Source organism: Erpetoichthys calabaricus, chromosome 7, assembly GCF_900747795.2.
Source record: "Erpetoichthys calabaricus chromosome 7, fErpCal1.3, whole genome shotgun sequence".
Taxonomy (NCBI): domain Eukaryota; kingdom Metazoa; phylum Chordata; class Cladistia; order Polypteriformes; family Polypteridae; genus Erpetoichthys; species Erpetoichthys calabaricus.
Genome location: NC_041400.2, coordinates 28,653,846 through 28,679,425, shown reverse-complemented (window position 1 = coordinate 28,679,425; position 25,580 = coordinate 28,653,846). Strand labels below are relative to the sequence as shown.

At 41.9% G+C, this 25,580-nt stretch overlaps 1 protein-coding gene across 1 annotated transcript in view; it reads right to left on the bottom strand.

The window, feature by feature from the left end:
• chsy3 (chondroitin sulfate synthase 3) overlaps positions 1-25,580 on the bottom strand; it is a 316,248-nt gene that overhangs the window by 223,891 nt on the left and 66,777 nt on the right. The window contains exon 2 of the mRNA XM_028804881.2: positions 18,456-18,739. Coding sequence (XP_028660714.1) covers positions 18,456-18,739 — 284 coding nt within the window. The remainder of the gene's footprint in view (positions 1-18,455; positions 18,740-25,580) is intronic.

Genomic DNA, 25,580 nt, shown 5'->3' with positions numbered 1-25,580 from the left:
GTGGGCAAAAGTAGCCAGCTTCATTTGAGATTAGCAGCAATGGCATGCTTTTGGTCATTTATCCCGGTTTTGTTCCCAATTCTACAACTAGAAATTGCACCAAAGTGAAAGAAGAAGGAGAATAAGAAATGTGGTTAAAGCAAGCATAAGAATTACTTGTGACGCAAGTCTTGATATCATGACCTGGCTTCTCAGTTAAGAGCCTGAGATCAAAGGATCCATATCAGTCATATATCTCATGCAATAACGTGCAGCTATTATTGTGCACCTATTAGGCTGGCAAGCATTCGGGACTTCTGTAATGCATCCTGCTTCTTAAAGTCTGTATTTATTTTATTTTCAGAGCAGTTCAGAGACTCACAAGTGGAGCGTGAAAATGAATGGTGCCCACCTGCGGAGATGAAAATATGCAGAATCTGAAGCTGCAAGACTTCTGTCAAGTGTGGTTTCCATTACTGTGTAGCTGCTGATACAAAATGTGATATATTCTAACCTGATGTCAGTGTCTCCGTGAAAGTGAGCTCAAAAATTCCCAGCATGTCAAATTCTTTGCAACTAAATGGGATATAAGATTTCAGTATGCACATTAAGGCCGCGCTTATACTTCACGCAACAGCGACGCATGCTCCTATGAACGCCACTTCTACACAACCGGTGTACTGTTTATACTTGCACGCGTACATAAATCTGGAAGATTCCACCAGGTGGCAGTGCGAGACATCATCACGGTGAGAAAACGTTCGGCTTCTCTGTGTTGTAAATTGCCAGAAACTTCCATTAAATTCTGAGGACACCTTGCCACAATATCTCGGAAAAGGATGTTTAATGATTAAATCCATCAATCTGGGGATGCGCCCATTCCAGCAAGAAATGGGTGTGAGGCAGAAACAATCCCTAGACGGGGCATCAGCTCATTGCAAGTTGAACACAAGCATACACATACACTAGCGTCATTTCAGCGTCACTAAGTCCCCAAACCTTCATGTCTTTGGAAAGAAACCGGAGCACACTGTGGAAACCCACCAGGAAAACATGCAAAATCCAGGAAGGGAACACCAGAGATTTGACTCCCTACTACAAGACATCAGCACTACCACTCTGCCACCGTGCCGCTCCCACATGTGTAATTATTAAAAGTATTCATTATTTAAATGAAGTTAACGATTTATCTGTAAAATGTAACATACATGCTTTAACACATTTCATAATGAAGTGATATCAAGTATAAATCTAAGGATTCTAAATGTGCAGAGAGTTGGAATATCATACATTTAATGTGTTCTGTGTGGCAATTGCTGCCTGTCGCTACTGTTATCATAGGAGGAAGCCCCAGAAGCACCTAGTGATTAACAACTGGATCAGTTTATAAGATGACGTTTATGACGGTCTACTTTAATGATAAAGTAAACTACGAGGTTAAAATGAACATTTCAAGATTAAAGCCAAAATTTCCACTTTAATCACAAAATAGACCTTTTCACTGTGTCCTTAATTTTTTTCTCTGTTTCTCAAATACGCTGCCATACTGCACATTCTGTTGCTGTTGTGAAGGTGCAAAAAAAAAAAAAAAAAAAAAAAAACACGGCACAGTGGATGGTATGCGAGACTTCATTCGTTGGGGAATATGCGATGCATGAATATAAAAGCACCACAAATGCATTTGTATGTCGCCATTTTGCTTCACCACATCAAACCATTCATCAAACATTGAAGCATATACGTCGATCCTATAGGATCCACAAAAGCGACTTTCTGTCACATGTAGATAGTAAACAGAGACTCTGATGTCATGTTCCAACTTGATCACACTGCACCAACCCCACCCCGACTTTTTGCTGGTATTGCAACTTTTAACGCGTCACGTTAATTTCTGAGGACGTGCTCAGAGGACGAGTCAAATGAACACTGGGAACACGTGGCAGGCATGATGTGTGCGCGTACACGTTCTGAGCGTGAAGTATAAACCAGCCCATTAACACACCATCAAAAGGAAAAGCTAAGGTCTGTTAAAAGTGAGGAACACAGACACGCCCACCTCCCAGCTGGAGGATACTGCCCCCTAGTGGATGCCCACATCACAAGCTGGGAGGTAGACAATGCTGTAATAAGTCCCTGGCATAATACAGTGGAACCTCGGTTCACGACCATAATTCGTTCCAAAACTCTGGTCGTAACCTTGGTCGTGAACCAAAGTAATTTCCTCCATAGGATTGTATGTAAATACAATTAATCCGTTCCAGACCATACGAACTGTATGCAAATATATATATTTTTTTTAAGTTTTTAAGCACAAACATAGTTAATTAAACCATAGAGTGCATAGCGTAATAGTAAACTAAATGTAAAAACATTGAATAACACTGAGAAAACCTTGAACAACAGAGAAAACTAACACTGCTATAGCGCTACCAACCGCTGGCTAAAACACTTTTTTTAATGAGTTTTAAGCTCAGGGAAAACAATGAACATTTGAAAAAATCTGTAATTTAATAAACCACCAAGAAAAGTAACATTGCAACAATGCAGGCTACAAACCGATCGCTGTAAACAGAAGTGAAAACAAAAACAAGCCCAGTGCATTCTTTAACTGCCTTCTCTACCTTATGCGTCCAGCTCTCTCTCGCGCAGGGTGTGTGTGTGTGTGTGTGTCTCTCTCTCTCTCTCGCGCTGTGTGTGTGTGTGTGTGTGTGTGTGTGTCTCTCTCGTGCTGCCTGGGTTTGTGTGTCTCTCTCTCACGCTGCCTGTGTGTGTGTGTCTCTCTCTCTCGCGCTGCCTGTGTATGTGTGTGTCTCTCTCTCGCGCTGCCTGTGTGTGTGTGTGTGTCTCTCTCGCGCTGCCTGTGTGTGTGTCTCTCTCTCGCGCTGCCTGTGTGTGTGTGTGTCTCTCTCTCTCACGCTGCCTGTGTGTGAGTGTGTCTCTCTCTCACGCTGCCTCTGTGTGTGTCTCTCTCTCACGCTGCCTCTGTGTGTGTCTCTCTCTCACGCTGCCTCTGTGTGTGTCTCTCTCTCACGCTGCCTCTGTGTGTGTCTCTCTCTCGTGCTGCCTGTGTGTGTGTGTCTCTCTCTCATGCTGCCTGTGTGTGTGTGTCTCTCTCTCACGCTGCCTGTGTGTGTGTGTGTCTCTCTCTCGCGCTGCCTGTGTGTGTCTCTCTCTCACGCTGCCTCTGTGTGTGTGTGTCTCTCTCACGCTGCCTGTGTGTGTGTGTCTCTGTCTCGCGCTGCCTGTGTGTGTGTATGTGTCTCTCTCTCGTGCTGCCTGTGTGTGTGTGCGTCTCTCTCTCTCACGCTGCCTGTGTGTGTGTGTGTGTCTCTCTCGTGCTGCCTGTGTGTGTGTGTGTGTGTCTCTCTCTCTCGCGCTTCCTGTGTGTGTGTGTCTCTCTCTCACGCTGCCTGTGTGTGTCTCTCTCTCACGCTGCCTGTGTGTGTGTGTGTGTCTCTCTCTCTCTCTCTCGCGCTGTCTGTGTGTGTGTCTCTCTCTCTCGCGCTGTCTGTGTGTGTGTCTCTCTCTCTCTCACGCTGCCTGTGTGTGTGTGTCTCTCACTCTCTCGCTGCCTGTGTATGTGTGTGTCTCTCTCTCTCTCGCACTGCCTATGTGTGTGTGTGTGTCTCTCTCTTGTGCTGCCTGTGTGTGTGTGTCTCTCTCTCTCGCGCTGTCTGTGTGTGTGTGTGTCTCTCTCTCTCTCTCTCTCGCGCTGCCTATGTGTGTGTGTCTCTCTCTCTTGCGCTGCCTGTGTGTGTGTGTCTCTCTCACACGCTGCCTCTGTGTGTGTGTGTGTCTCTCTCTCTCGCGCTGCCTGTGTGTGAGTGCGTCACTCTCTCGTGCTGCCTGTGTGTGAGTGCGTCACTCTCTCGTGCTGCCTGTGTGTGTCTCTCTCTCACGCTGCCTCTGTGTGTGTCTCTCTCTCTCGTGCTGCCTTTGTGTGTGTGTCTCTCTCTCTCGCGCTTCCTGTGTGTGTGTGTCTCTCTCGCGCCTGTGTGTGTGTGTCTCTCTCTCTCGTGCTGCCTTTGTGTGTGTGTCTCTCTCTCTCGCGCTGCCTGTGTGTGTGTGTGTGTCTCTCTCGCGCCTGTGTGTGTGTGTCTCTCTCTCTTGCGCTGCCTGTGTGTGCAACTCTCTCTTGTGTGTGTGTGTGTGTCTCTCTCGCGCTGCCTGTGAGTGTGTGTGTGTCTCTCTCACGCTGCCTGTGAGTGTGTGTCTCTCTCTCGCGCTGCCTGTATGTGTGTGTCTCTCTCTCGCGCTGTCTGTATGTGTGTGTCTCTCTCTCGCGCTGTCTCTGTGTGTGTGTCTCTCTCTCTCACGCTGCCTGTGTGTGTGTGTCTCTCTCTCACGCTGCCTGTGTGTGTGTGTGTGTCTCTCTCTCTCGCTGCCTGTGTGTGTGTGTGTGTGTCTCTCTCTCGCGCTGTCTGTGTGTTTGTCTCTCTCTTTCGCGCTGCCTATGTGTGTGTGTCTCTCTCTCGCGCTGCCTGTGTATGTGCGTCTCTCTCTCTCTCTCTCTCGCGCTGCCTGTGTGTGTGTCTCTCTCTCTCGTGCTGCCTGTGTGTGTGCATCTCTCTCTCACGCTGCCTGTGTGTGTGCATCTCTCTCTCACGCTGCCTGTGTGTGTGCATCTCTCTCTCGCGCTGCCTGTGTGTGTGCATCTCTCTCTCGCGCTGCCTGTGTGTGTGCATCTCTCTCTCGTGTGTGTATCTCTCTCTCGTGTGTGTGTGTGTGTGTGTGTGTGTGTGTCTCTCGCTCTCTCTCTCTCTCTTGCTCGCTGCACAGGAAATGCACAGGGAGAGACTGAACATGTACAAACCGAAAGGAAAACTGGCTTGTTCATATACCGAGTGTGTGGTCGTGAACAGATGCAAAAGTTTGGCGAACTTTTTGGTCATAAACCAATTTGTACGTGTTCTGAGATGTTCGTGAACTGAGGTTCCACTGTACTTGTGGGGTCTGTGGTGCTTAAATGACTTGAAAGTAGACACCTGTGGAAGACTTACACTCTTAGGCTTCATTTCAGAATCAAGGAGGGGACGGGACAAACAGGGCAATAAAAAAAGCAGAGCTAGCATGGCAACCCAAAAGAACTTCAGAAACAGCAAGAAACACATCCATTACCTTAACATGCTTAATCCACCTTAGGATCTTCACACTCTAGAAGCAAGAGGTGCAAAGCAGGAACTCGCCCTGCATGGGGTAGCACTCCATTAATGGCATACTCACTCTCACACCCACTCCTCTGGGGCCAATTTAGAACTGACAACTTACCTCTCTGGATGTAGGAGAAAATCCAACGTACCAAAAGAAAAAAAAAATTCTATAAAATATCATCTGTCTACAACTGTAAAATCTTATTTAGAAAATGAATCAATCAAGAAAGTATGCTACTTGTGTGTATTTAGGCACAAGGAGATTAAGAAGTGACATGAAGTGTTGAAGGGAATTAGTACAGTGGATTAAGACAGTTACTTTAAAATGAGTTCAACAAGAACATGGGGACACACTTGGCATCTTGAGAGAGATTAACAGCATGTAATAATACAGCGCACTGCCGCACCCACCACATGACAAACCACCTCAGGATTCCAGATTAGGACCTGGGTGCCAGCCATGCAATGGGTGACACCTCAGCACCACACTAGTTCAGTGGCTGGAGTGCCAATCCTGCCACCAACCCCCAAGTTTTCCCTCCAGGCTGGAAGGCCTACTTGCAGGGCTGGATGCAAGTTAACATCATACCCAGGACAGAGCAATTGCAGGTTAAGAGCCTTGCTCAAGGGCTCAACAGAGAAGAATCACTTCGGGCATTTACAGGATTCAAACTGACAACGTTCCAGTTGCCAGTGCAGATCCCTAGCCTCAGAGGCACCACTCCACTCATGGCATCTTATTAGGGGTAAATTTTGCATGAACGTTAGGAAGATTTTCTTCCAACAGAGGACAACAGACAAATGGAATAAGCTACCAAGAAGTGTGGAGGACAGTAGGACTTCAGGGACCTTCAAAACTCGACTTGATGTTATTACGGAAGAATTAAGTGAACCGGATTGGCGAGCTTTGTTGGGCTGAATGGTATGTTCTTGTCAAAATTTTTACTTACTAACAGGATGGCATAGTTAACCCTGCTACCTCATAGCTCCAAGGTGTTCAAATGAATTTATGCTGTGGAGTTTGCACATTCTCACCTTGTCTTTTAACAAGAACGCTGGGGCACATATATGAAGCGGGTTAAGGTTACGTTTTTCTTCACAAACAGAATTAAAGATATGTGGAGTAAATGACCAAGTAGTGTGGTAGATAACAGAACATAAGGAACTTTCAAAACACAGATGTAAATCATGAAAGAGTGGGTTGTAAAGGGATGTGTAAACTACACTGGGCTGAATGGCTTGTTTTCATCATAATTGTTCTTATGTTCTTAACTACAGCTAGCCTGTCTAATGTATGGTTTTAATGACAGTAGCCCATGAAGCCCAAAGCTTGAAGCAACAAACTAATTTACCTGTACCTTCAAGTAGTACTAGGGTGTTGTACCGTGTTAGCCATTATGAATGTAGAGAAAAGCCAAGCAAAATGACACCTTTTATTGGCTAACTAAAAAGATTACAATATGCAAGCTTTCGAGGCAACTCAGGCCCCTTCTTCAGGCAAGATGTAATTACCAGAAAATGAAACACAAGTCAGAGTCAAGCCAAGTTTGTAACCAGAAGTCAATCTTATTGCTTGTCAGCTCCAAAACACAAAACCAAAAATTGCATTTTCTATCTGCAATCTTGGATAACCAGGAAGTGCACGGTACCTTAATGCAGTGGTCCCCAACCTTTTTGACAGCAAGGACCACTTTATTAGATGCAAATTTTTCCACGGACCGGTTGCAGTTTTATACACAATTTACATAACATTTCTATTATTATTAAGCAGTTCGCATACGTTTGCAACCCGAGATTTTTCTTCTTTTTTTTGCATATAACAAAGACATAGGCTTTGCATTTGCCATTCCAACAGATTACACATCACAAACATTAACAGTGTTATCGTTTTTTTCATGTCTGTCGTTTCTATAGGAGGGTGACAATGAGTTAAATTCCAATGGATGTTTTTCAAATGTTGACAATCAATAAGCAAAAGGAATCAATGAAAACCACAGACAACAAAAACAGCAAAAAAAAAAAAACAGTACGAGGAAAGTTCGAAGAAAGAATTTTTTTTTTTTTACAATGTTTCTGTTTGGGGATCATTGTGCAAATGTGCACATCTGAGCTGCGACCACAGATCTAACTACTCTGTGGATGATTCATTCAAGCATTTCAAGGTCACTTTCTTGTAATGAAAGCATCTGCTGAATGTACTTCGTAGTAACGCGATTTCTATAGACTCGTGTCATATGGGGAAACTGTCAGGACCATAACAATACTTTGTTGTAATACTCTCTCACCTCGGTCTCTCTCCTCTTTCTGCGCCGCTGCAAAGCCCCGCCCGCCAAGCGTTCTGAAAAGTCCGAGTGAGTCTCCGTTGCCGGCAGTTCTCTCGCGGCCCGGCTGTCAGACGGCTGCGGCCCGGTAGTGGGTCGCGGACCGGTGGTTGGGGACCCCTGCCTTAATGCACTCACGTTGATGACAGCACACGCTGCACACTCCCAGCAATCCCTGGATAGCAACAACACAGTGACCATAAATATTTGCATGTGTGTAAATATGTCCTTGTCATACAGCAGGGCTCTCCAACTCCACTCCTGGTGTGCTACTGTGTCTGCAGGTTTTTATCTGCACCCTTTTCTTAATGAGTGACAAGTTTTTGTTGCTAATTAACTTCTTTTTCCTTCATTTTGACTGACTTCTTTTTCAAGATTAAGTCCTCCTCTGCCCAGCCTCTCAGAAATGAGATGTGAAGTGAGCCAACGAATGACCAGTTAAATTGGGGCCTGAAGCTCCAACCAATGTCACTCCAACCAGATTCTTAATGAGAAGCCAATTCTTCTTGTTTGTTAAACCAATTATTTAATTCCATGGATTGTTGGTAGTCTTGTTCTGCCACAGCAGACATTTCCAAAACCGCTGACTTTCTTTTTTTCCAAGAACTCCATCAAAATGTTTACTGGGCCTGAGGAGATGAGCATTACTGAGAGCTTCACCTTCCTTTACTGTCACATATTGTGTGATGGACACAGGTTAGCTGGTCATGTGTTCGCTTGTTTGGGCTCTCATTATTGTATGGCAGCTAATTAAGGTAAACATAAATAATTAAGGGGCCTGAGTCTTAAATAGCAAGTCAATTGAAATTAAGGCAAAAGAGTTAATTAGCAGCAAAAACTGGTCAATAATTAAGAAAAGGCTTTGAATGAAAACCTGCAGCCAGTGTAGTGCTCCAGGACGCGAGTTAGAGACCCCTGTCATTGAGCGTCACAGAATGTTGTGAATAGTGGCAGAGATTTACTGGCTCATTCGGCGGGTTACTCGAGGGCTTGGACTTTTCCCTGAAAGCTGAATGACCTAAACCAAGGCGAGTGCGTCTACAACACTGAAGACCCGTTTTGAGATCTTTCTCTTTGAAGTAAGGAGTGTGAAGGAACAGAGTGGAGGAGGAAAGTGATTCACGCCATGAAGAGTATCCTGCTGGATCAGAGAGGATTTTTCCCCAAGTTATACTGAATGAAACTTCCTTAGCTCAGATTATAGAAAAGGCAAAAAGAAGTGCATTTCTGAGGGCTACTGAGACAATCTGAATACAACACACCTCGAATGCCAACTTTAAAAGTTACCATTAAACTCGATACTCTTGGTTTTTGGTCTCGGAACCTCTACTGTTACTGTGGATTAACTGGGATTTCCATGGGGAATTCATAAGAGAACTGGAAGAAAAAATAGATACCAATCCAAGGTGTTTAATGTATTGTGCTTTGTTGTGTCTTCATGATTATTGTCATTATGTCTTTGTTATATTTCAGTATTTGGGGTCGTTTATTACTCAATATAACTACCCCATTTCATCAGAACAGTCTTGAGTTTCATTTTTAGAGGGGCTCTAAATACGCATTGATGGGGCTACTGTTAGTTACAGGCAGCATCAAGTCTTGGTCTGCAAGTCAATAATTATCCTTTTATGAATAAGCCATCATAACTGAGTGATGAATGTCACTAACTGGAGGGTTTCTTATTATTATAACTACAACAAAAACACACTGAAACTAAAATTAAATATTAGATTTGGATTTTTTCAGTATTACAAAGACCCACAAATAGATATCAAACCACGCATAAACTATGCAGAAAATATCACATAAAATTTAAAAATAAATGGATTTCACATAAAGCTGCCACTGGATCCAAGCACTTTTTGTATGGAAAAGTATCCTCCTGTTTATTGCTTCATATTAGTTCAGCCACTTTAATTGTGAGAAGGCATAAAATAAAACCTGCGCTATTAAATTTATATAGCTAGCATTTGTCAAAGCACAAATTAGACATAAACAATGACTTGACAGTGTGAAACAAATATTCCATAAAAGAAACCCTGTGCCTTTCAGAAACACTAACACCAGCCAGTGTACTATACACAGGAAGAACTTGCCAACATTGTGATAATTAATCATAAAATTAATAACAAAATAATTTTAAAAAAATACAGTACATGGATTGCCTGCACATTTTAGATCTATGAAGGTTACACTTCAAGCCAGGCCAAATCTGTTAAATTCTCTGGAAAAAATCATTTATTTACCAAGGCAATGAACAAGCATCATCACAAACAGTCTACTGTCATTCAGGTAACTTAAAATATGACATACTTGAGTGTTTTTACGTTTGTAATGAATGATAGTTGTGAGGCAACTAATTAGCCTTCAACTCCCTGCGATCCTAAAATTCGAATGAGTGGGTTTTACAAGTGGAGAGACAGATGGATGCTTTAACAGGCTGCAGTGCACAACAATCAACAATGGGAGGAAACATCAACAGTAGAACATCAGTCAAATACAATTAAGAGAGCAATGCAACTTTGAAATCAAATCAGATCGTTAAACAGTGAAAAGGTTGTTTAGTATTAAGGCTATCTTATATTCAGCTCTGTAAAGCCGATGGCTAACTTATAAGGATAAATTAATCCTGGTCTTATGCGCTGCATGCTAGTCAAAGTTGCTTTTTGAGTGAAAACACATTTGATAAAATCAAATACATGTTTTTTAAAACAATAATTTAGATATTTAATTTCACAACAATTGAGACAAATTAAACTCCTGAAGACCCTGTCCAATATAACTTTGCCCACAGTACCTTGTTTACATTTTAAAGTGGCATTTTTAAACCAAAATGATCTCCGCCCATACTAAAACAACTGAAAATTCATGTGTTGTAGACATTTACCTACACTGGGTGTGTGCACATCGTCAGAAAAATCTTTGAAGGGGATAAAACAAGTCGCCGACCACGGGATCTATCACACAGTTGTAGCAATATGAAAATTATTTGAGTTGTTTACACTTATACAGCATACAAACTGCACAAAATACAATTTAGATGCATACAGGTGAGCCACATAACAAGCGCCATGGAGAGCAATTCTTCTCTGTCAGGTATGCTGGAATATGGTTTACTTCCATGAAGGGAGACCCATCAGGGAATGAGAAGTTGAGCAGAATCCAGTCAGGAAAGGTCCTCATAATAAACACAAACAACTCGGCGTGTGATTACAGTCTGCATTTGACAAAAACTGCATTTTCACCCATCCATATTACAACGCTGAGGCTGCGTTTTCAGAGGTCTACGGTTCTGGTGAGGGTTCTCAGAAGTCTTTGTTTTTGGGATTTAAAAAGTTGGGTAGTGCGACAAAAGGGTGAAAACCGAGACTATTGTCTGTATTTTTAAACGAAAACATAGAGGTGTAGATGGGGCCTCAGTGTCGGTATCAGTGTGTGATATTAGCAAGGCTTCACAAGCATCTTGAATTCAAACTGTCGATGTTTCCGTGTACAACTGAGTTCGCACACTTTACCTGGACAGCTGTCTTTTAATGAATAAAAAGTTCATTTCTAAAGCCCACAATTTTCTAAACGCATATGCCACCTTCCTTATTGAGCTCTGTTTCTTCAATATTCAGAAAATTAGAGATTTAAAATACAGAACTATTCATGTTATTACTTTAATACATATTTAATATACATTGCTTTAATTGTAGGGCACCCTACTGCTTTTCAAGATGAGTTAATCCATTTAAGGATTTGGAGCTATGGACTTCAAATCCCACAGATAGTTGAAGCAAATTTACTTTATGCAGTTTACAACGTAAACCTACAGATTTAATTTCTATATTCAAGTCTTAGCACTCTTCTTCAGCTTTTGTTAACATGACGGTCAAATCTAAGACAAATCAAGGCAGGCCCGTCTCACTTTTTAATAGAATCTTGCAACCAAAAGTAATTATATGATAAACAAATGGGTTAATTTTTAGTAAAAAAAAATGTAAATAATTTATTAGTTGCAAAAAGATGTAATCAATTCAGTTGTTTTACATGCCAATGTTTGCCAAGTGCTCATAATGCAAGAGCCATGCAGATCAGAGCATGGAGTCCTCTTTCATAAGAGTGTTTAGGAAGCTGCCTGAGTAGCACACTGGTGCAGTGGAGGTGCCCTTCACGCTGGCACAACTCAAATCAGGAAAGTGACTCTACAGGCCTTTGGTGGGGGCAGTTGCTCAATACAAATTAAAGTGATGTCCCCAGACCAACAACTACTGGGCTCCTGGAACCTACTCAAAAGAGCAAGCAACCCAAATGCCATTTAGGTGCTTGGCATTTCAGACAATGTCACAGGTTAGGGTGTGAGCTAAAAACTGGGGCCACTACAAGGCATTGTGGTCAGCTAGCCTCTGAAGTTTTAGAGGACTAACTTCACTTAGGAAGCAATTCCAGTGAAGGGTTTACTGAATATGGGGGCTGGAATTTCCTGGTGTAGTTCAGGGAAAATCAGAGAAGGAGAATGATGAAGGTTAAACAGGCAAAGTAAGCTAAGATAGACTTGAGTGGACGACTGTGTTTTTTGTGGGTATCTTTCTTACCTCACTGAAGCTATTTATTTGTATGCTAGCTGTTCTACCTGTCTAAGACGGGTTAATATGTAAATATCAATGTAGACCTCAGCGTTAAATTTGCAGTGCACCATGCAATGCACATGTCTCGATTATAGGCTATTTGGTTTGGGATTCATAAAAGCAGTGTTAACATTTGTGATGTGCCATCTGTTGGAGTGACAAATGCAATGCATTTTATTTCTAAAACTGTTTGAGATGCTCCATCTTTTGGAATGGCAGATAGACACTCAAACACTTACCGTTTTATTAAGGTGGACATTTGCAGTTGTTCTCGATTCTGAACTCTATATTAAATCATGGGGGTCAAAAACATATTAGAAGGTGGCTTTAGAATAACAAAAATAAGAAGCGCTGATACATAGCATTTTAAACCTGGCTGTTTACGCATTAGCAATACAGGCGATTTACGGAGAGAAGGCAGTGGGATACCCAGAACAACTGCAGCAAAGATTTTCGAATGGTGCTGGCAAAGCAAAACAAACACAGAAGCCTGACTCAGGACTAATTAGCCCATCTGGAAAATGGGAATTTAACTCCACATTAAAGCCCGTCTATTCCTGTTTCCATGTTGCATGTAGAGGTGATGTGGAAATGTTTTAGTATCGGCCATCTGGAAAAGTGTGAGTGCTTAGTTTGGCCTTATGTGCTAGTGAGCACTTAGGACAGACACAGTGGAGTCAATTAGCAGCTTATAATCCAGCAACTCTGTTTGATTTGAGGTGAGCAACCGGGCTTTACTTGTCACTCACAGTTCAGAAGAAATGTCATTTGGGTGTCAAGAACAGATGACATATTACTCTTGGACTTCTCACAGACACTGATGCATGCTGTGGTTCAGGCCCCTCTTGTTCTGCCTCTCTGAAATGTGACCACAAGTCACAAATGGACCACTTGCAGACCCTTAGCACAAAAAGCTGGAGATGCTTTCTAACCGAGCTGGCTGGGAGTCTATTTAATCATCATGCAGATGAAGGCCACTGATGCATGAAATCAGTTTGGTGCATTTTCAACAGAAAGGCAACTGCGCTTCTGGTATACACTGTGTGTCAGCAGTACTGAGAAAGTCAATTAGTGCAGCAAACCTTGTAGACATCACGGGCTGGGCATGATGATTTGTTTCCAGCACGTGACACTTGGGCACTGCGCTCTGTAACACAGTCAGCAGAGGCTGCACCCTTTGATGTGGACCATAAAAGCTGACCTCCAGCAGGAGACAAGTACTGAAAAGGTAGCAAATTGGCAAGCCACACGCTCTAATTTACAGCCGCCTTCATTATTTTCTTAATGACAGCATGGCCATTGTCTTTGGGTTGCAACACCAAAAAGCTGGGCGTTTTCAAAGTGCAATATCCTTCAAAGAGACGGCTTGTGTCTGCTCCTAATTATGATTGCTCTAAAACCCTGAGAAGAAAGCTGTAATATAATAATTGGGTCCTATTTTCAAACTTTAATCTCAGATCATCAAAGGAAAGAACTAAAACAGACATTAAGAGCTTTGAGAATAGAGTGTATGGGAGAATTCAGAAACAGGAGACGAACCACACACCTATTAACCTAAAGCATCCAAGTTTGAGTCCCTTGAATATTCTATGTGACTCTGTAAGAAGTATGAAGACAGCAGATAAAACTGCACAACAAATAAGAATAATGGCAAAGGTGACTCGGGGGTCACTCCAGCTGCAAACATCTGAAACACTTTGTGAGAAAGAAGTGCATTATTATTAAAAAGGACCAAAAAAATAAAAACAAAAAGGCATGAATGTGCAAAGGGAGAACAGTGAAAGTATTGAAATAATCCAAAATGAAATCCAAAAAACCCTACAGCCACACTGGAACTCTCTGACAGATGGAGAGCCACTGTCTAGTAGCTGGGATGGCTACTCCATTCTCCCCCACCAAAGCCCTGTCCTCGTGTCCTTCCTCTCCTCTAATCTCTGACCTTACTTTCCCTCCCTACCAATTGACTATTAACCTTAAATCACCTTCCAGCTGTAGACTTGGCTCGATTCTGGCAGAAAGTGACCTTTCAGTCCCGTTCAATTCACTCCCAGGTTATTTCCCCAATGGTTGAACCTTCATTTCTGACTCAAGACTCAGCTTGCTTGTTAGGGAGCAGCTTATACAACTGACATTGATTCAGAATGAGACTACTCCTCGAATCACTTCTGAAACTGAATTTTCAGCCTACATCACTGTGTCCCTATACCCCAAGATACGCTTTGATGGCTACCACCTAAGATCCTGCAGAAAGACAGCAGGAGGAACTCTCCAATTGCCAACATGGTGTGCATTTTGAGTCTATGGCTCCTTGAAGGCCTTCTTCTGTCCACAGCCACCTTCATAACCCTTCAGACTCTGGCAGGCCTTTATATATTAGGACCTTACTAAACTCGATAGACTCTAGTTTGAAGGGTTTAGTCACACATACCCGTTATGTCCAGATCAATAGTGACCAAGTGACCTTACCTACGAAGGGCTGCTGGACAAATACAGATAATAAACTGGGATTGTGGGGAAGCTCTAAAAGTGCATCACATTCATCCATTAAACATGTTACATAGGCACTGCAACACATTCTAGGTGGCAGTGCCAACTCTGCCCAGAAATTTATGTCAGTCCTGTAGATCTCAAATGGCTGAAGGTTTTCATCCCAAGCAACATTGGCTTTTAATTGGACTCACTATCCTAATTCAACAAGCGGTCTGGGTTTCAATCCAGAAATTACAAACATCCATCCATCCATCCATTTTCCAACCCGCTGAATCCGAACACAGGGTCACGGGGGTCTGCTGGAGCCAATCCCAGCCAACACAGGGCACAAGGCAGGAAACAATCCTGGGCAGGGTGCCAACCCACCGCAGGACAATTACAAACATGGGTTTGTAAAAAGTTTATTGGAATGTAGCGAGTATTTATATGTGTTACATGGAGATGGTGCTTTTTATCTTGGATTGAAAGATTTTCATCATCATCATGATTTCCATTCTACTTTTCCAAGTGACTTAGTTATTTATGAATGAGCACACTAGTGGGTCTGAGCCTTCAGTGTTCAGTGCTGTTTGCCGAGCTCTCTGCTTCGCTCAACAAAATCACCAAGAGGTATAACGACTCACTGATTGGGAAACTGGTTGGAACAAAGCTTTGGTGTAGGCTGGTCACAAACGTATAAATCAGCCTTTAGACTGGGTCGGCTAGTATCTTTATATTTCTTCTCAGATACTTTTTTGTTTTGCAAACTTTCTCTTAATGTACTTCAATATTAATACTTAAATGGACAATTCTTAATACACTGTGCTAAGACCAGAGGAATACCAAAAAGCTTAGCTGGTTAGGAGTTTGTGTGTTTGGTATTTCATAAGGGATTAGCCCATAAGTGGGTTGCAAAAGAGTATGGACGCTAATGGTGAGCTCAGCTCTGGTTAAAATTCTTATATCTTGTGGCATGCAGTAAACTCATAGCATCACTTTAGTTTAAACCTTCTCAGTTACATTGTCCTGACAATCTGTTCAGATGGTCTTTATTTATTAAAAATGAACTGCTGTCACCTCTTGTCACTTTTTTATTGTTTGAATATCTCCTGTCATCTGTCTGAAGGCTCCCGTCTGCCTCTCCTCGCATTTTGTTTTTTGAAGTGTTTCTTTTCCTTTGATTACTGTTGGTTCACGCTGATGTGGCTTCGATCCCCTGCTGTTTGGTGCCTCCTGCATTCTGAATTACTGTTCTCATTTTTTTTGCACCGTGTCAGGCTAAGACTGGCTTCCCAAAAACACTTAATTTCCCAGACTGAAAAACTATTGCCGCCCCACCCAGGCTCTCCTCACATTGCTTCTGCAGTGGCTTTGTTTGAGGTGAAAACAGAAGCTTCAAGTAGTTACTGAGGCATGATGGCTCAGACTTTACCTACCGGACACCTAAATAGCTTGGGCTATTGGCGTAGAAGTCTCCTCATCATTGTCTCTAGCATTTATTAAATCCAGCAATGTCCTGGAACAAATTGCACACAGATGTTTTTTATTACCGAGGCTGGCTTCACGGATATGTAGATGACGTATTAATGGTCTGCTAGCAATAAATTTTCTTTTTTATCCCAGATTGCATTTGATTTATTTTAATATATTGTTGAATTTATGAGTCTATGAAAACTAAATTGAAAGTGTCAGAAATTCTAAATTTGTCCATCCATCCATTTTCTGAATCTGTTAAATCCAATTATATGTTCACTGGTGACCAGAGGCTGACCTGGCAGCACTGGGGACAAGAGAGAATGCAACCCTAGACAGGGTGCCTGCCTTTCACCTAATTTTACATTCATATTTTCATTTTTAAGTTTTTAGAATCAAGTAAAGTCAACGTTCACTTTTCTTATCATTATGGAATTTCTACTGTCACGCATGTGTATCGGAGGACCTCCTCGCAGGCTCAGTCGAGGCATGTAGTACTCTGCTGAGGCGAGAGGGGGCACTGCCGCTAACATCGTCATCTCTTTCTTTCCGCACAGTGCTGAGAAGTCACATGGTGAAGGGGCATCAGACCACGCTCCTTCCATTCCAGCCGCCAGAAGCAGACGTCACTACAGGCTGGATGGAGCTCTGCTATCATCGACTGCAGCCCCCCGATTCTTTATTTGTTGAATTCACAACATGCACCAAAAAGCATTGTGTCTTTTGTTTGTTTATTTGTTTGTTCAACACGCAATAAAAGGGACATCCCGGTCGGTGCCTCAAAATTTCCTTGGTGTCTGGTGTGAATGGTGCCCATTCACAAATCCCACTTATTCGGTGTGAAGGTTATGGGTCATTGGGCACAGATGTGGTGCCAATCCACTGCAAAAAACAGACATTTTATTTATTTAGACTCTCACTAGAGCCATTAAGCTTGTGCACAGGTCAGTGGGAGACAAAAATTCACTGAGTCACGGGGAGAACGTGCACACTTCACAGGGTAGGGACCACCGGTTATGAGGTAGCAGCACTAACCATCCTGTCACCAAAACACCCATTAAAATTGTTTGAAAATATATTTAGAATAGTTACCGAGCATGAGGACTAGATTAGCCACAAACAGGACAACTCCTGGGGCTTTCCTAGAAACTTAGCTTTCTGCGTAACTGCCTAATGGAAAGTCTTTTGCGTGCCTAATTAGTTATCAATAGCAAGCCTTAGAAATATCTTTAGGGATCAATGAAGGGCAGCACTCAGTTCCTTTTAATGTGTTTGTGCTTATTACGTGGGCACTGACCCCGCACAAGCGGGTCTTCCTTCTTAATGGACAGGCAAGCCAGAGGCAACAAGACCGGGATTTCGCACTGCACGGCTTCTTTTACCATTCTGTCGTTAGCTAAATGACTTTGCAATTCTCCGAATATGTCAACTCTTTCATAGAGAAAGCTGATGGGGGAAAAAAAACCCATGAAAAGTAGTGCTGATGCGTCACAATTTTATAATGAGAAAACAACCCTGCCTTCAAGGTCACTTATTTTTACACCTCATTTAAAAACACTGGGCACACAACTGAAAGGACTTAATTTTGTACAAAAAAAAAGGTTCTTCAACAGTAAACAGGCTTTCTTTAAGGATGAGAGTGAGTGGCACAACAAAGTAACCTGATGCCACTTGGCCAGTGCCAGTCTATTTATTCATCTTCTAATTAATTATACAATATTGGAGTTAAAAGAAAGACTAACTGCTCAGGAGTTTACTATGCTCAGTTCTGTAGTTTGGTGACCTCCATATCTCTGTTAGCACAAACAATAAAGCCTCAGAGGATGCAGAAACAAAGTAGCGGCTACCAATGCAAGCCAGTCAGTTACAAGAGTTGACAGTAGCTGAGCCACGCCTCGGTGCTAAATCACCCCATACTGACAATCCCCCTCCTTTGCAACCCTTCTTTGAAATTCAATGTCTTTAGCTAAAACTGGCAGACATTTTTTCTAATAATAGGCAAATCATCATGACAAATGCTTCATAAGCATGGAGACCAAAGAAGATTTCAAATACCTGCTAGGACACTCTTGAAGTTTCAGGCCCACTGCAGCACAAGGCTGGCAACGACCTATCAAACCAAAGCATATAGAGCGACAAAGTGGCCACTTTGGACTTGAGGCCTTGTAGCTAGCCAATGAATGCTGACCTCTCAAAAGTGCCAGACTCACATTCTGCCGCTCCCATGTGGTACAGCCCAACATCACATGAAGAAATTAAAAACTAAACAAGGTTGCATCTCAGGGGATGGCACAGCTCTCCCCAATCTACCTACTGCTGCATTCAATTGCCAATTCTCCACTCAAAACAATGAACAAAGTCAATCTGAATCTGTAGCCGCGGGAGGAGTGTGACTTTGACGGGAACATTGCCAGGGTGACTTTTAAATGAAATAAATGATTTGTTCTCCTTACCTCATAGGACCAGACACATTGGGTACCCCCAAACCTCCTGACACATCTCCCCACTTCCACATCCTCATGAGTCGTGTACATTTCCCGCAGGCATTCTCCTATGTGTGGTACCATCCTTTTGAGGACTTCTCGACTGAAGATCATTCCTGGGCCTCCCATGCAGAAATTCTCCCCAGGCTCCAGTGCCAACTTGCCTAATTCTTCTGTGGTGCCCAAACCAGTCTGTCCCAAGTACAGCGGCTTACTGCTATTCAGGGATCGGAGAAACTCTTCTAACTTCTCACCTTTCAAATAAACAAAAGGCAGCTATTTAGTGGTGCAGCCATGAAAGACATGAACAAAAGAAAACATCTCCCAAGGTGTCATCACATCACAGCACAGTCAAACAGTTTTACTGGATGGTGTCCTGCTTTACCAAGGCCCAACTTCTAGCAGTCTGACTTCTGACTAATAAATGGAAGTTCTCAAGGACTGACTGACTGAAAGATGCAAAATTTGCAGTTTAATTTGCACTTCCATCTTCTGGTGGGCAATATAGTATACTCTATTAACTAAGTGTACATCCATCTTGCCTGAAGAAGGGGCCTGAGTTGCCTCGAAAGCTTGCATATTGTAATCTTTTTAGTTAGCCAATAAAAGGTGTCATTTTGTTTGACTTTTCACTACATTCATAATGGCTAACACGGTACAACACCCTAGTACTACATGAATTCTATAAAGCTACCTAATCCAAATAAGGGGGGCCCAAAGTTATCCTGGCAATACCGGACACCAGCCCTGGATGGGGTGCTATTTGATCTCGGGCTACTCATTCATATGGCCACTTTCACACTCACTCAGATGTGGGAGAAAACAACATATACATGAGTATATTCAAAAAATACAAAAGTTTATGTGTAAGTATATTTATCTATCTATATACAGTACATGCGTACAGTATATATGTATACATGCTGCTGTATATATACATGCATCTATACAGTACAATACATATAAATATATGAATTCATTATACAGTATATAAACACACACACATATTATATATATTTTCATATATATATATTCACAAACAGGCACAGTGGATTCGAGGTGTATTCAGACCCCTTTACTCTTTACACATTTTGTTATGTTACAGCCTTGTGCTAAAATCATTTCAAATCATTTTTTCCCACATCAAGCAACACTCAATACCACAGAACGACATAACAAAAACAGGATTATTTTTGCAATTTTATTAAAGTCTGAAACTTTCCATTGACACAAGCATTCAGACCCTTTGCTCAGTACTTTGTTGAAGCCCCTTTTCCAGTGATTATAGCCCAGAGTTTACTTGAGTTTGACGCAAGAAGCTCAGACATACCCACATTTGGGGATTTTCTACCATCACCTCTAAAAATTCTCTCAAGATCTGTTCGGTGGACAGCTATTTTCAGGTCTCTCCAGAGATGTTCAATTGAGTTCAAGTCTGGGTTCTGGCTGGGCCACTCAAGGACGTTCACAGAGTTGACCCTAAGCCACTCCTCTGCTGCCTTTGCTTTGTGCTTTGGGTGAGTGGTCACTGTTGGTTTAGGGGTAACTGTTGACTTTTAGGGGTAACTGTTGACTGTGACCTGACTTTTAAATCACATATTAATCAGATCACTAGGACAGCATTTTTCACCTAAGAAACATAGCAAAAGTTAGACCTCTTATATATCATTGAAAGATGCTGAGAAATTAGTTCACGCTTTTGTTTTCAGTTGGCTAGATTACTGTAACGCACTCCTCTCAAGACCACCCAAAAAAGACATAAATCGTTTGCAACTAGTGCAGAATGCAGCTGCTAGAATCCTAACTAGGAAAAGAAAATCCGAGCACATCTCTCCAGTTTTGATGTCACTACACTGGTTACCTGTGTCATTCAGAATTGACTTTAAAATACTGCTTATGGTTTACAAAGCCTTAAATAATCTCGCTCCATCTTATATATCGGAATGTCTGACACCTCATATTCCAAATCATAACCTTAGATCTTCAAATGAGTGTCTGCTTAGAATTCCAAGAGCTAAACTTAAAAGAAGTAGTGACGCAGCCTTCTTCATCATGTAAAGCACTTTGAGCTACATTATTTGTATGAAAATGTCCTATATAAATAAATGTTGTTGTTGTTGTTGTCCTGTTTGACGTTGAATCTTTGGCCCAGACTGAGGTCCACAGCACTTTGAAGCAGGTTTGCATTACGGTTATATCTGTACTTTGCACCGTTCAGATTCCCCACAACTTTGACTAGTCTCCCAGTCCTTGCCACTGAAAAACAACTCCACAACATGATACTGCCACCACCATGGTCCACTGTTGGAATGTTATTATTCATGTGATGAGCAGTGTCTGGTTTTCTCAAGATGTAATTCTTAGAACTGAGGTCAAATACTTCAATCTTGGTTTCATCAGGCCAGAGAATCTTGTTTCTCATAGTTTACGAAATTCAAGTAGGCTTTCATGTCTCATCTAGCCACTCTGCCATAATGCCCACATTAGTGGAGTATTGCAGTGGTTGTTGTCCTTCTAGAAGTTTCTCCCATCTCCATACAGGATCTCTGGAGCTCTGTTAGGGAGGTCATTAGGTAAGGCCCTTCTCCAACGATTATTCAGTTTGGCTAGGCAGCCAGCTCTAGGAAGATTCATGGTTGTTCCAAACTTCTTCCATTTATAAATTTAGGAGGGCAGCTGTGCTCTTGAAAATCTTCAGTGCTGCAGATTGTTTGTAACCTTCCCCAGATGTGTGCCTCGACACAATCCTGTCTCTAAGTTCTACAGGCAATTCCTCATGGCTCTATTTTTGCTCTGATACACTTTATCAACTGTGGGCTTTCTATGGGCAGGTGTCTTTCTTAATCAGTCCAATCAATTGAACTGACCACAAGTGGATTACAAACAAGGTGTAGAAACATCTTAATGGTGATCAATAGAATGGGATGCACCTGAGCCAAATGGCAAGTGTCATGTACAATTCCTATAATCCTATTGTCACTTTGTCATTCAGGGGTATTGAGTGATGTTTGAGGGAAAAATGAACTTAAATGAATTGGTTTAAGTTAGTTCAGAAAATGGATGGATCTCTAATTAGGGATTCAATACATGTAGAATTTTACCAAGCTCTTGAGCTGTCTCCTAAACTTAGAATAACACCCAGAAGGCTAAGGCACACAAATATATAGTCTAATTTTACAAATCTAAACAGAATGAAAGAATTGAAAAACGAGGGAGAAACAAGGTACAAAAAAAGAACAGAAAAAAAACAGAAAGGCTCTACAGGTCATCCACCCTACATTGCTTATCACAATCTCTTATTTTCACATGCCAGCCCAGACTCTGACTTCTCTTCCACCCTGCTCCCAACTCTGAACTCAATGGGCCTCTGACAAAGAGGTGGCTTTAAACTCCTTCTAGGGGCACTTCCCAGGTCAGGAGCAGCTCTACACTTACTCCAAGGACATCAGGAGAGAATTCCCTCTAACACCTCAAGTACCTATGAACCTTCTTTTAGCCTTAAAATTCCTGCTGTCCAGGACAGGATTCCATGCTTTCGCATCTGGAATCGTGAGGCCTTTAGCAGTCAGTTAGCACTTTCTTCGGAGTTCCAGTGGACATGAGGAGCATGTATGCAATAAGTGCCACAGGTAGAAAAATAAAAGTAAAAAAGAAAAGCACAACATTCGGGAGATGACAGCTAATTGTAAGGGTCAAAAGCTAAAAGACCATTAAAACTAAGATAACAAACCCCAATATGCAAAACCAAAAATCAAATTGAAGAGAACAAGAAAAAGTCCTGACTTCTTAAAGTGATGCAGAAAAGTAAGGGGAGTATAAAATGTGTTTATTGAATTCTGAAACTTGGATGTGGAGGCAAGACCACCATCATCTTATATACTGTCACGGTGATGGCCTCATGTGTTGTTTTTCCGGTAACTACATGGTAGCCACCGTGATGCCAGTAGCAAAGACACAGTGGTAACATTCATCACTGAGAAACACCTGAAAACGCAAATGACATATTGTCGAAAATAATGTCATCAAATAGACAACACTGGACAACACACTTTTTCAAAAATTTTGCATCCCATAAAATTTTGTTGACTATGATAGACTTGTCCTGGGTATGATGTTAAACTGTATCCGACCCTGCAAATGGTCCTCCAACTTGCAGGGAAATCATGGGGGGTTGGTGACAGGATTGGCACTGTAGCCACCATAAAAAAAAAACTTGAGACAACAGAAAGGACTCCTTTTTGCTCTCAGTGGGAGTAGCTCACATCATGAAAGGGATGGGGGAAAGCCCTCAGGAGCCGCATCCCTGGAAGAGTCAAAACCGTCGGAGAGCAAATGGGGTCAGGCCTGTTGGGAATCAGAACTGGTTTGGTCCTGAGGCGTCACCCACTGCACAGCAGCACTTGGTCCCCAATTTGAGGCGGCTCATCCATGTAGGTGTGTGGAACGTCTTGTCTCTCCGGCATGATGATCATCTTCCTCTGCTGTTGGAGAAGCTGCGTAAACTCCACATTTCAGTGGCAGCACCCTCTGATGTGCGCAGACCTGGGACTGGCCAGATCTCTGTAGGATGAGGCACATAGAGGGTAATTTCCGCAGGGTGGGACTGGACCGTGTGTCTGCCTGGGGGGTTGACAATCAGGATCCCGAGCTGTTTCGTCGTGTGGTGGGTACCAGCGTATGCTCCTCACCCTGACCAGACCGGATGACAGCTTCAAGCTGAACATAAATATAATTTCAGTACCACATAGAAATTTGGAGAAGCATGATATTAACTTTTATTGAATTAGTGCGTTTAATCACTTAATAATGCTCACACATTACATTAGTTCATTTTAGCTTAACATGTTTTGGTGCTGATTTTCATTTTATACTCAGCATCTGCTGCTTCTCATTTCAGTGTCCAACAACAGTCAGTCAGTACTGATGGATTCTACTTTTCCACTATTGCCTCATCCTGGTGAAACCTTTCATCACATACATCGCTGACTTCACCAATTGCAGAAAAGAAGTCTAATTATGAATGCAGAAAATGAATCTTTAGCAACATGTTGCACTTCATGGTTTTGTATATTTGTAGAATGTTGTCCACCAGCTAGAGGTAGTTTTATGCACTGTAGTTGCAGTGAAAATTCTCATTAATGATGTGTCTGATTTGTGGACCAACAAAAATCCCTTCCTGAATCTACTCATCGGTTATTCATAGAAACATCTCTTGGATACTGAAATCCTTCACCTTTCCTGTTCATCACTTTCATGAAATTAGATGAAGTTGAGACAAAAAGATTTTCCTGGGTCGACAAGTGGTTTATGTGCCATACTTTTCTTAGTATGGAGCGGTCAATTCTGTTTATTGTAATGAGACTTTAGCATGAGTGTCCCGTTCACGGTATTGGGTATGTCCAAGCTGTATGTCTAGTAGCAGGGCCATTACTTTTAGATTAGCACAGATGTTCCAGTTGTAGATGTTATAACATATCTGTTAACTGTATTTGTAATATAAGAGGACATTCCAAAAATAGGTGATTGCAATAAAATGGTACATTACAGGAAAACTTAAAGGTAATTTTTGTGATCAGCAGATCAGAATCCATATAACCAAATATGTCCATGAAGAAGATCTTCATTGTCTGGTGAAACCACTAGGTGTTAGGTTCACTGGCAACTCCAAATTGGGCCAAGTGAGTGAGTATGGTGGTAAATGAGAAGGGGGCACTGTGATGAACTAGAGCAGATATCAAAACTGCTTCCTGCCTTGTTCCTGAACCTGTCATAATCCGCTCCAGTCATGTGATCCTAAATACTGACATCTTTGTTGAGCCAATATAATCAAGACAATAAGTAGAAAAATAAATTCTACAAAGTCCAAACCCCCTGATCCTAACACTGCCACTGTAGGTGCCCTATCCTTGACCCTTAATACCATGCACTGTCTACAAATTGAGTTCTGACTGGGTAACCCACCAGAGTACAGGTTAGATGTATTCAGAAGCATTTATGGCACTAAGTGGAAATGCATCTCAGTGCTCACCATAAGTGAAAAAATCAATATACTCCAGCTGCAGAACCTCAGGAGCTCCACTCCATTGAGGAGGTTGTCACTTTATATTATACATCAGCAATAACTCCTAGTTACACCATGGTTAACATTGGGGATGGGGGGGATGGGTTGGTTACGTGACTCAAGTCAAATAAACCAAGTAGCAAAAACCTGCAATCCAACTGGCTGTCCAGCAGAGATACTGAATCGCAGAGCTGAGGAGGTCTGCAGCTGGACCATCTCAAAAAATAGAAAACTAAGGGTTAAGTTATATAAAAAGATTTAATTGGCAACATTAAAGAATGTGGCTCAAATAAAGTCTTTCAGATGCTGCATGCTTTAAGGTTTCAGAAGGACAACTCTTTTTTAAAACTCACTTACAAATCTGGAAAAGGAGAAATGATAAATCAAACAAAGGAAGGATGTCCATTGGATAGTCAGATTTAGTTTCTCATTAAAAACACAGATAAAACCCTCCATGAATTAGACTTGGAGCCTAAAATATTATATCTGAAACTTTCTAAACCATACAATTTGAGAGCTGTCTCTTAAGATCAGGATTCATAGTTATTACTTTGTATGCACGAGTTATTATCATTCCCCCAAAAGCTATAATTATTTTATTTTGAGTGATTATCTATAGTCTGCAAGATATTATCTTGTACCCAGGAGTTTGTATTTCAAATAAACCCGTTATCGTTGTACTCAGAAATTATTATTATCTTGTGTTACCTGAATTATGACACCATTGCGGGAGTTGTTTCATTAAGGTGATGCACATGAATAATTATCCAATTTTGTTTGTATTACAAATTTTGTTCTCATTGATAGGATGGGCTCTTGCCTTTGTTACTCACCTGGTATTCCCTTGTGCCATTTTTGTCCTGGGCTTTTCTCATCTTCATTCATTACCAGTGGGCAGATGGAATATTTAGCATGAGATCTAATTATTATGAATTCCTAATGCAATGAGTCCCTGAAATTTTAAGAACGATCTGGCTGCTGTCCTCCAGCGACAGACCCTCTGAATCTGCTCCAGCCAGAGGACCCAGTGACAT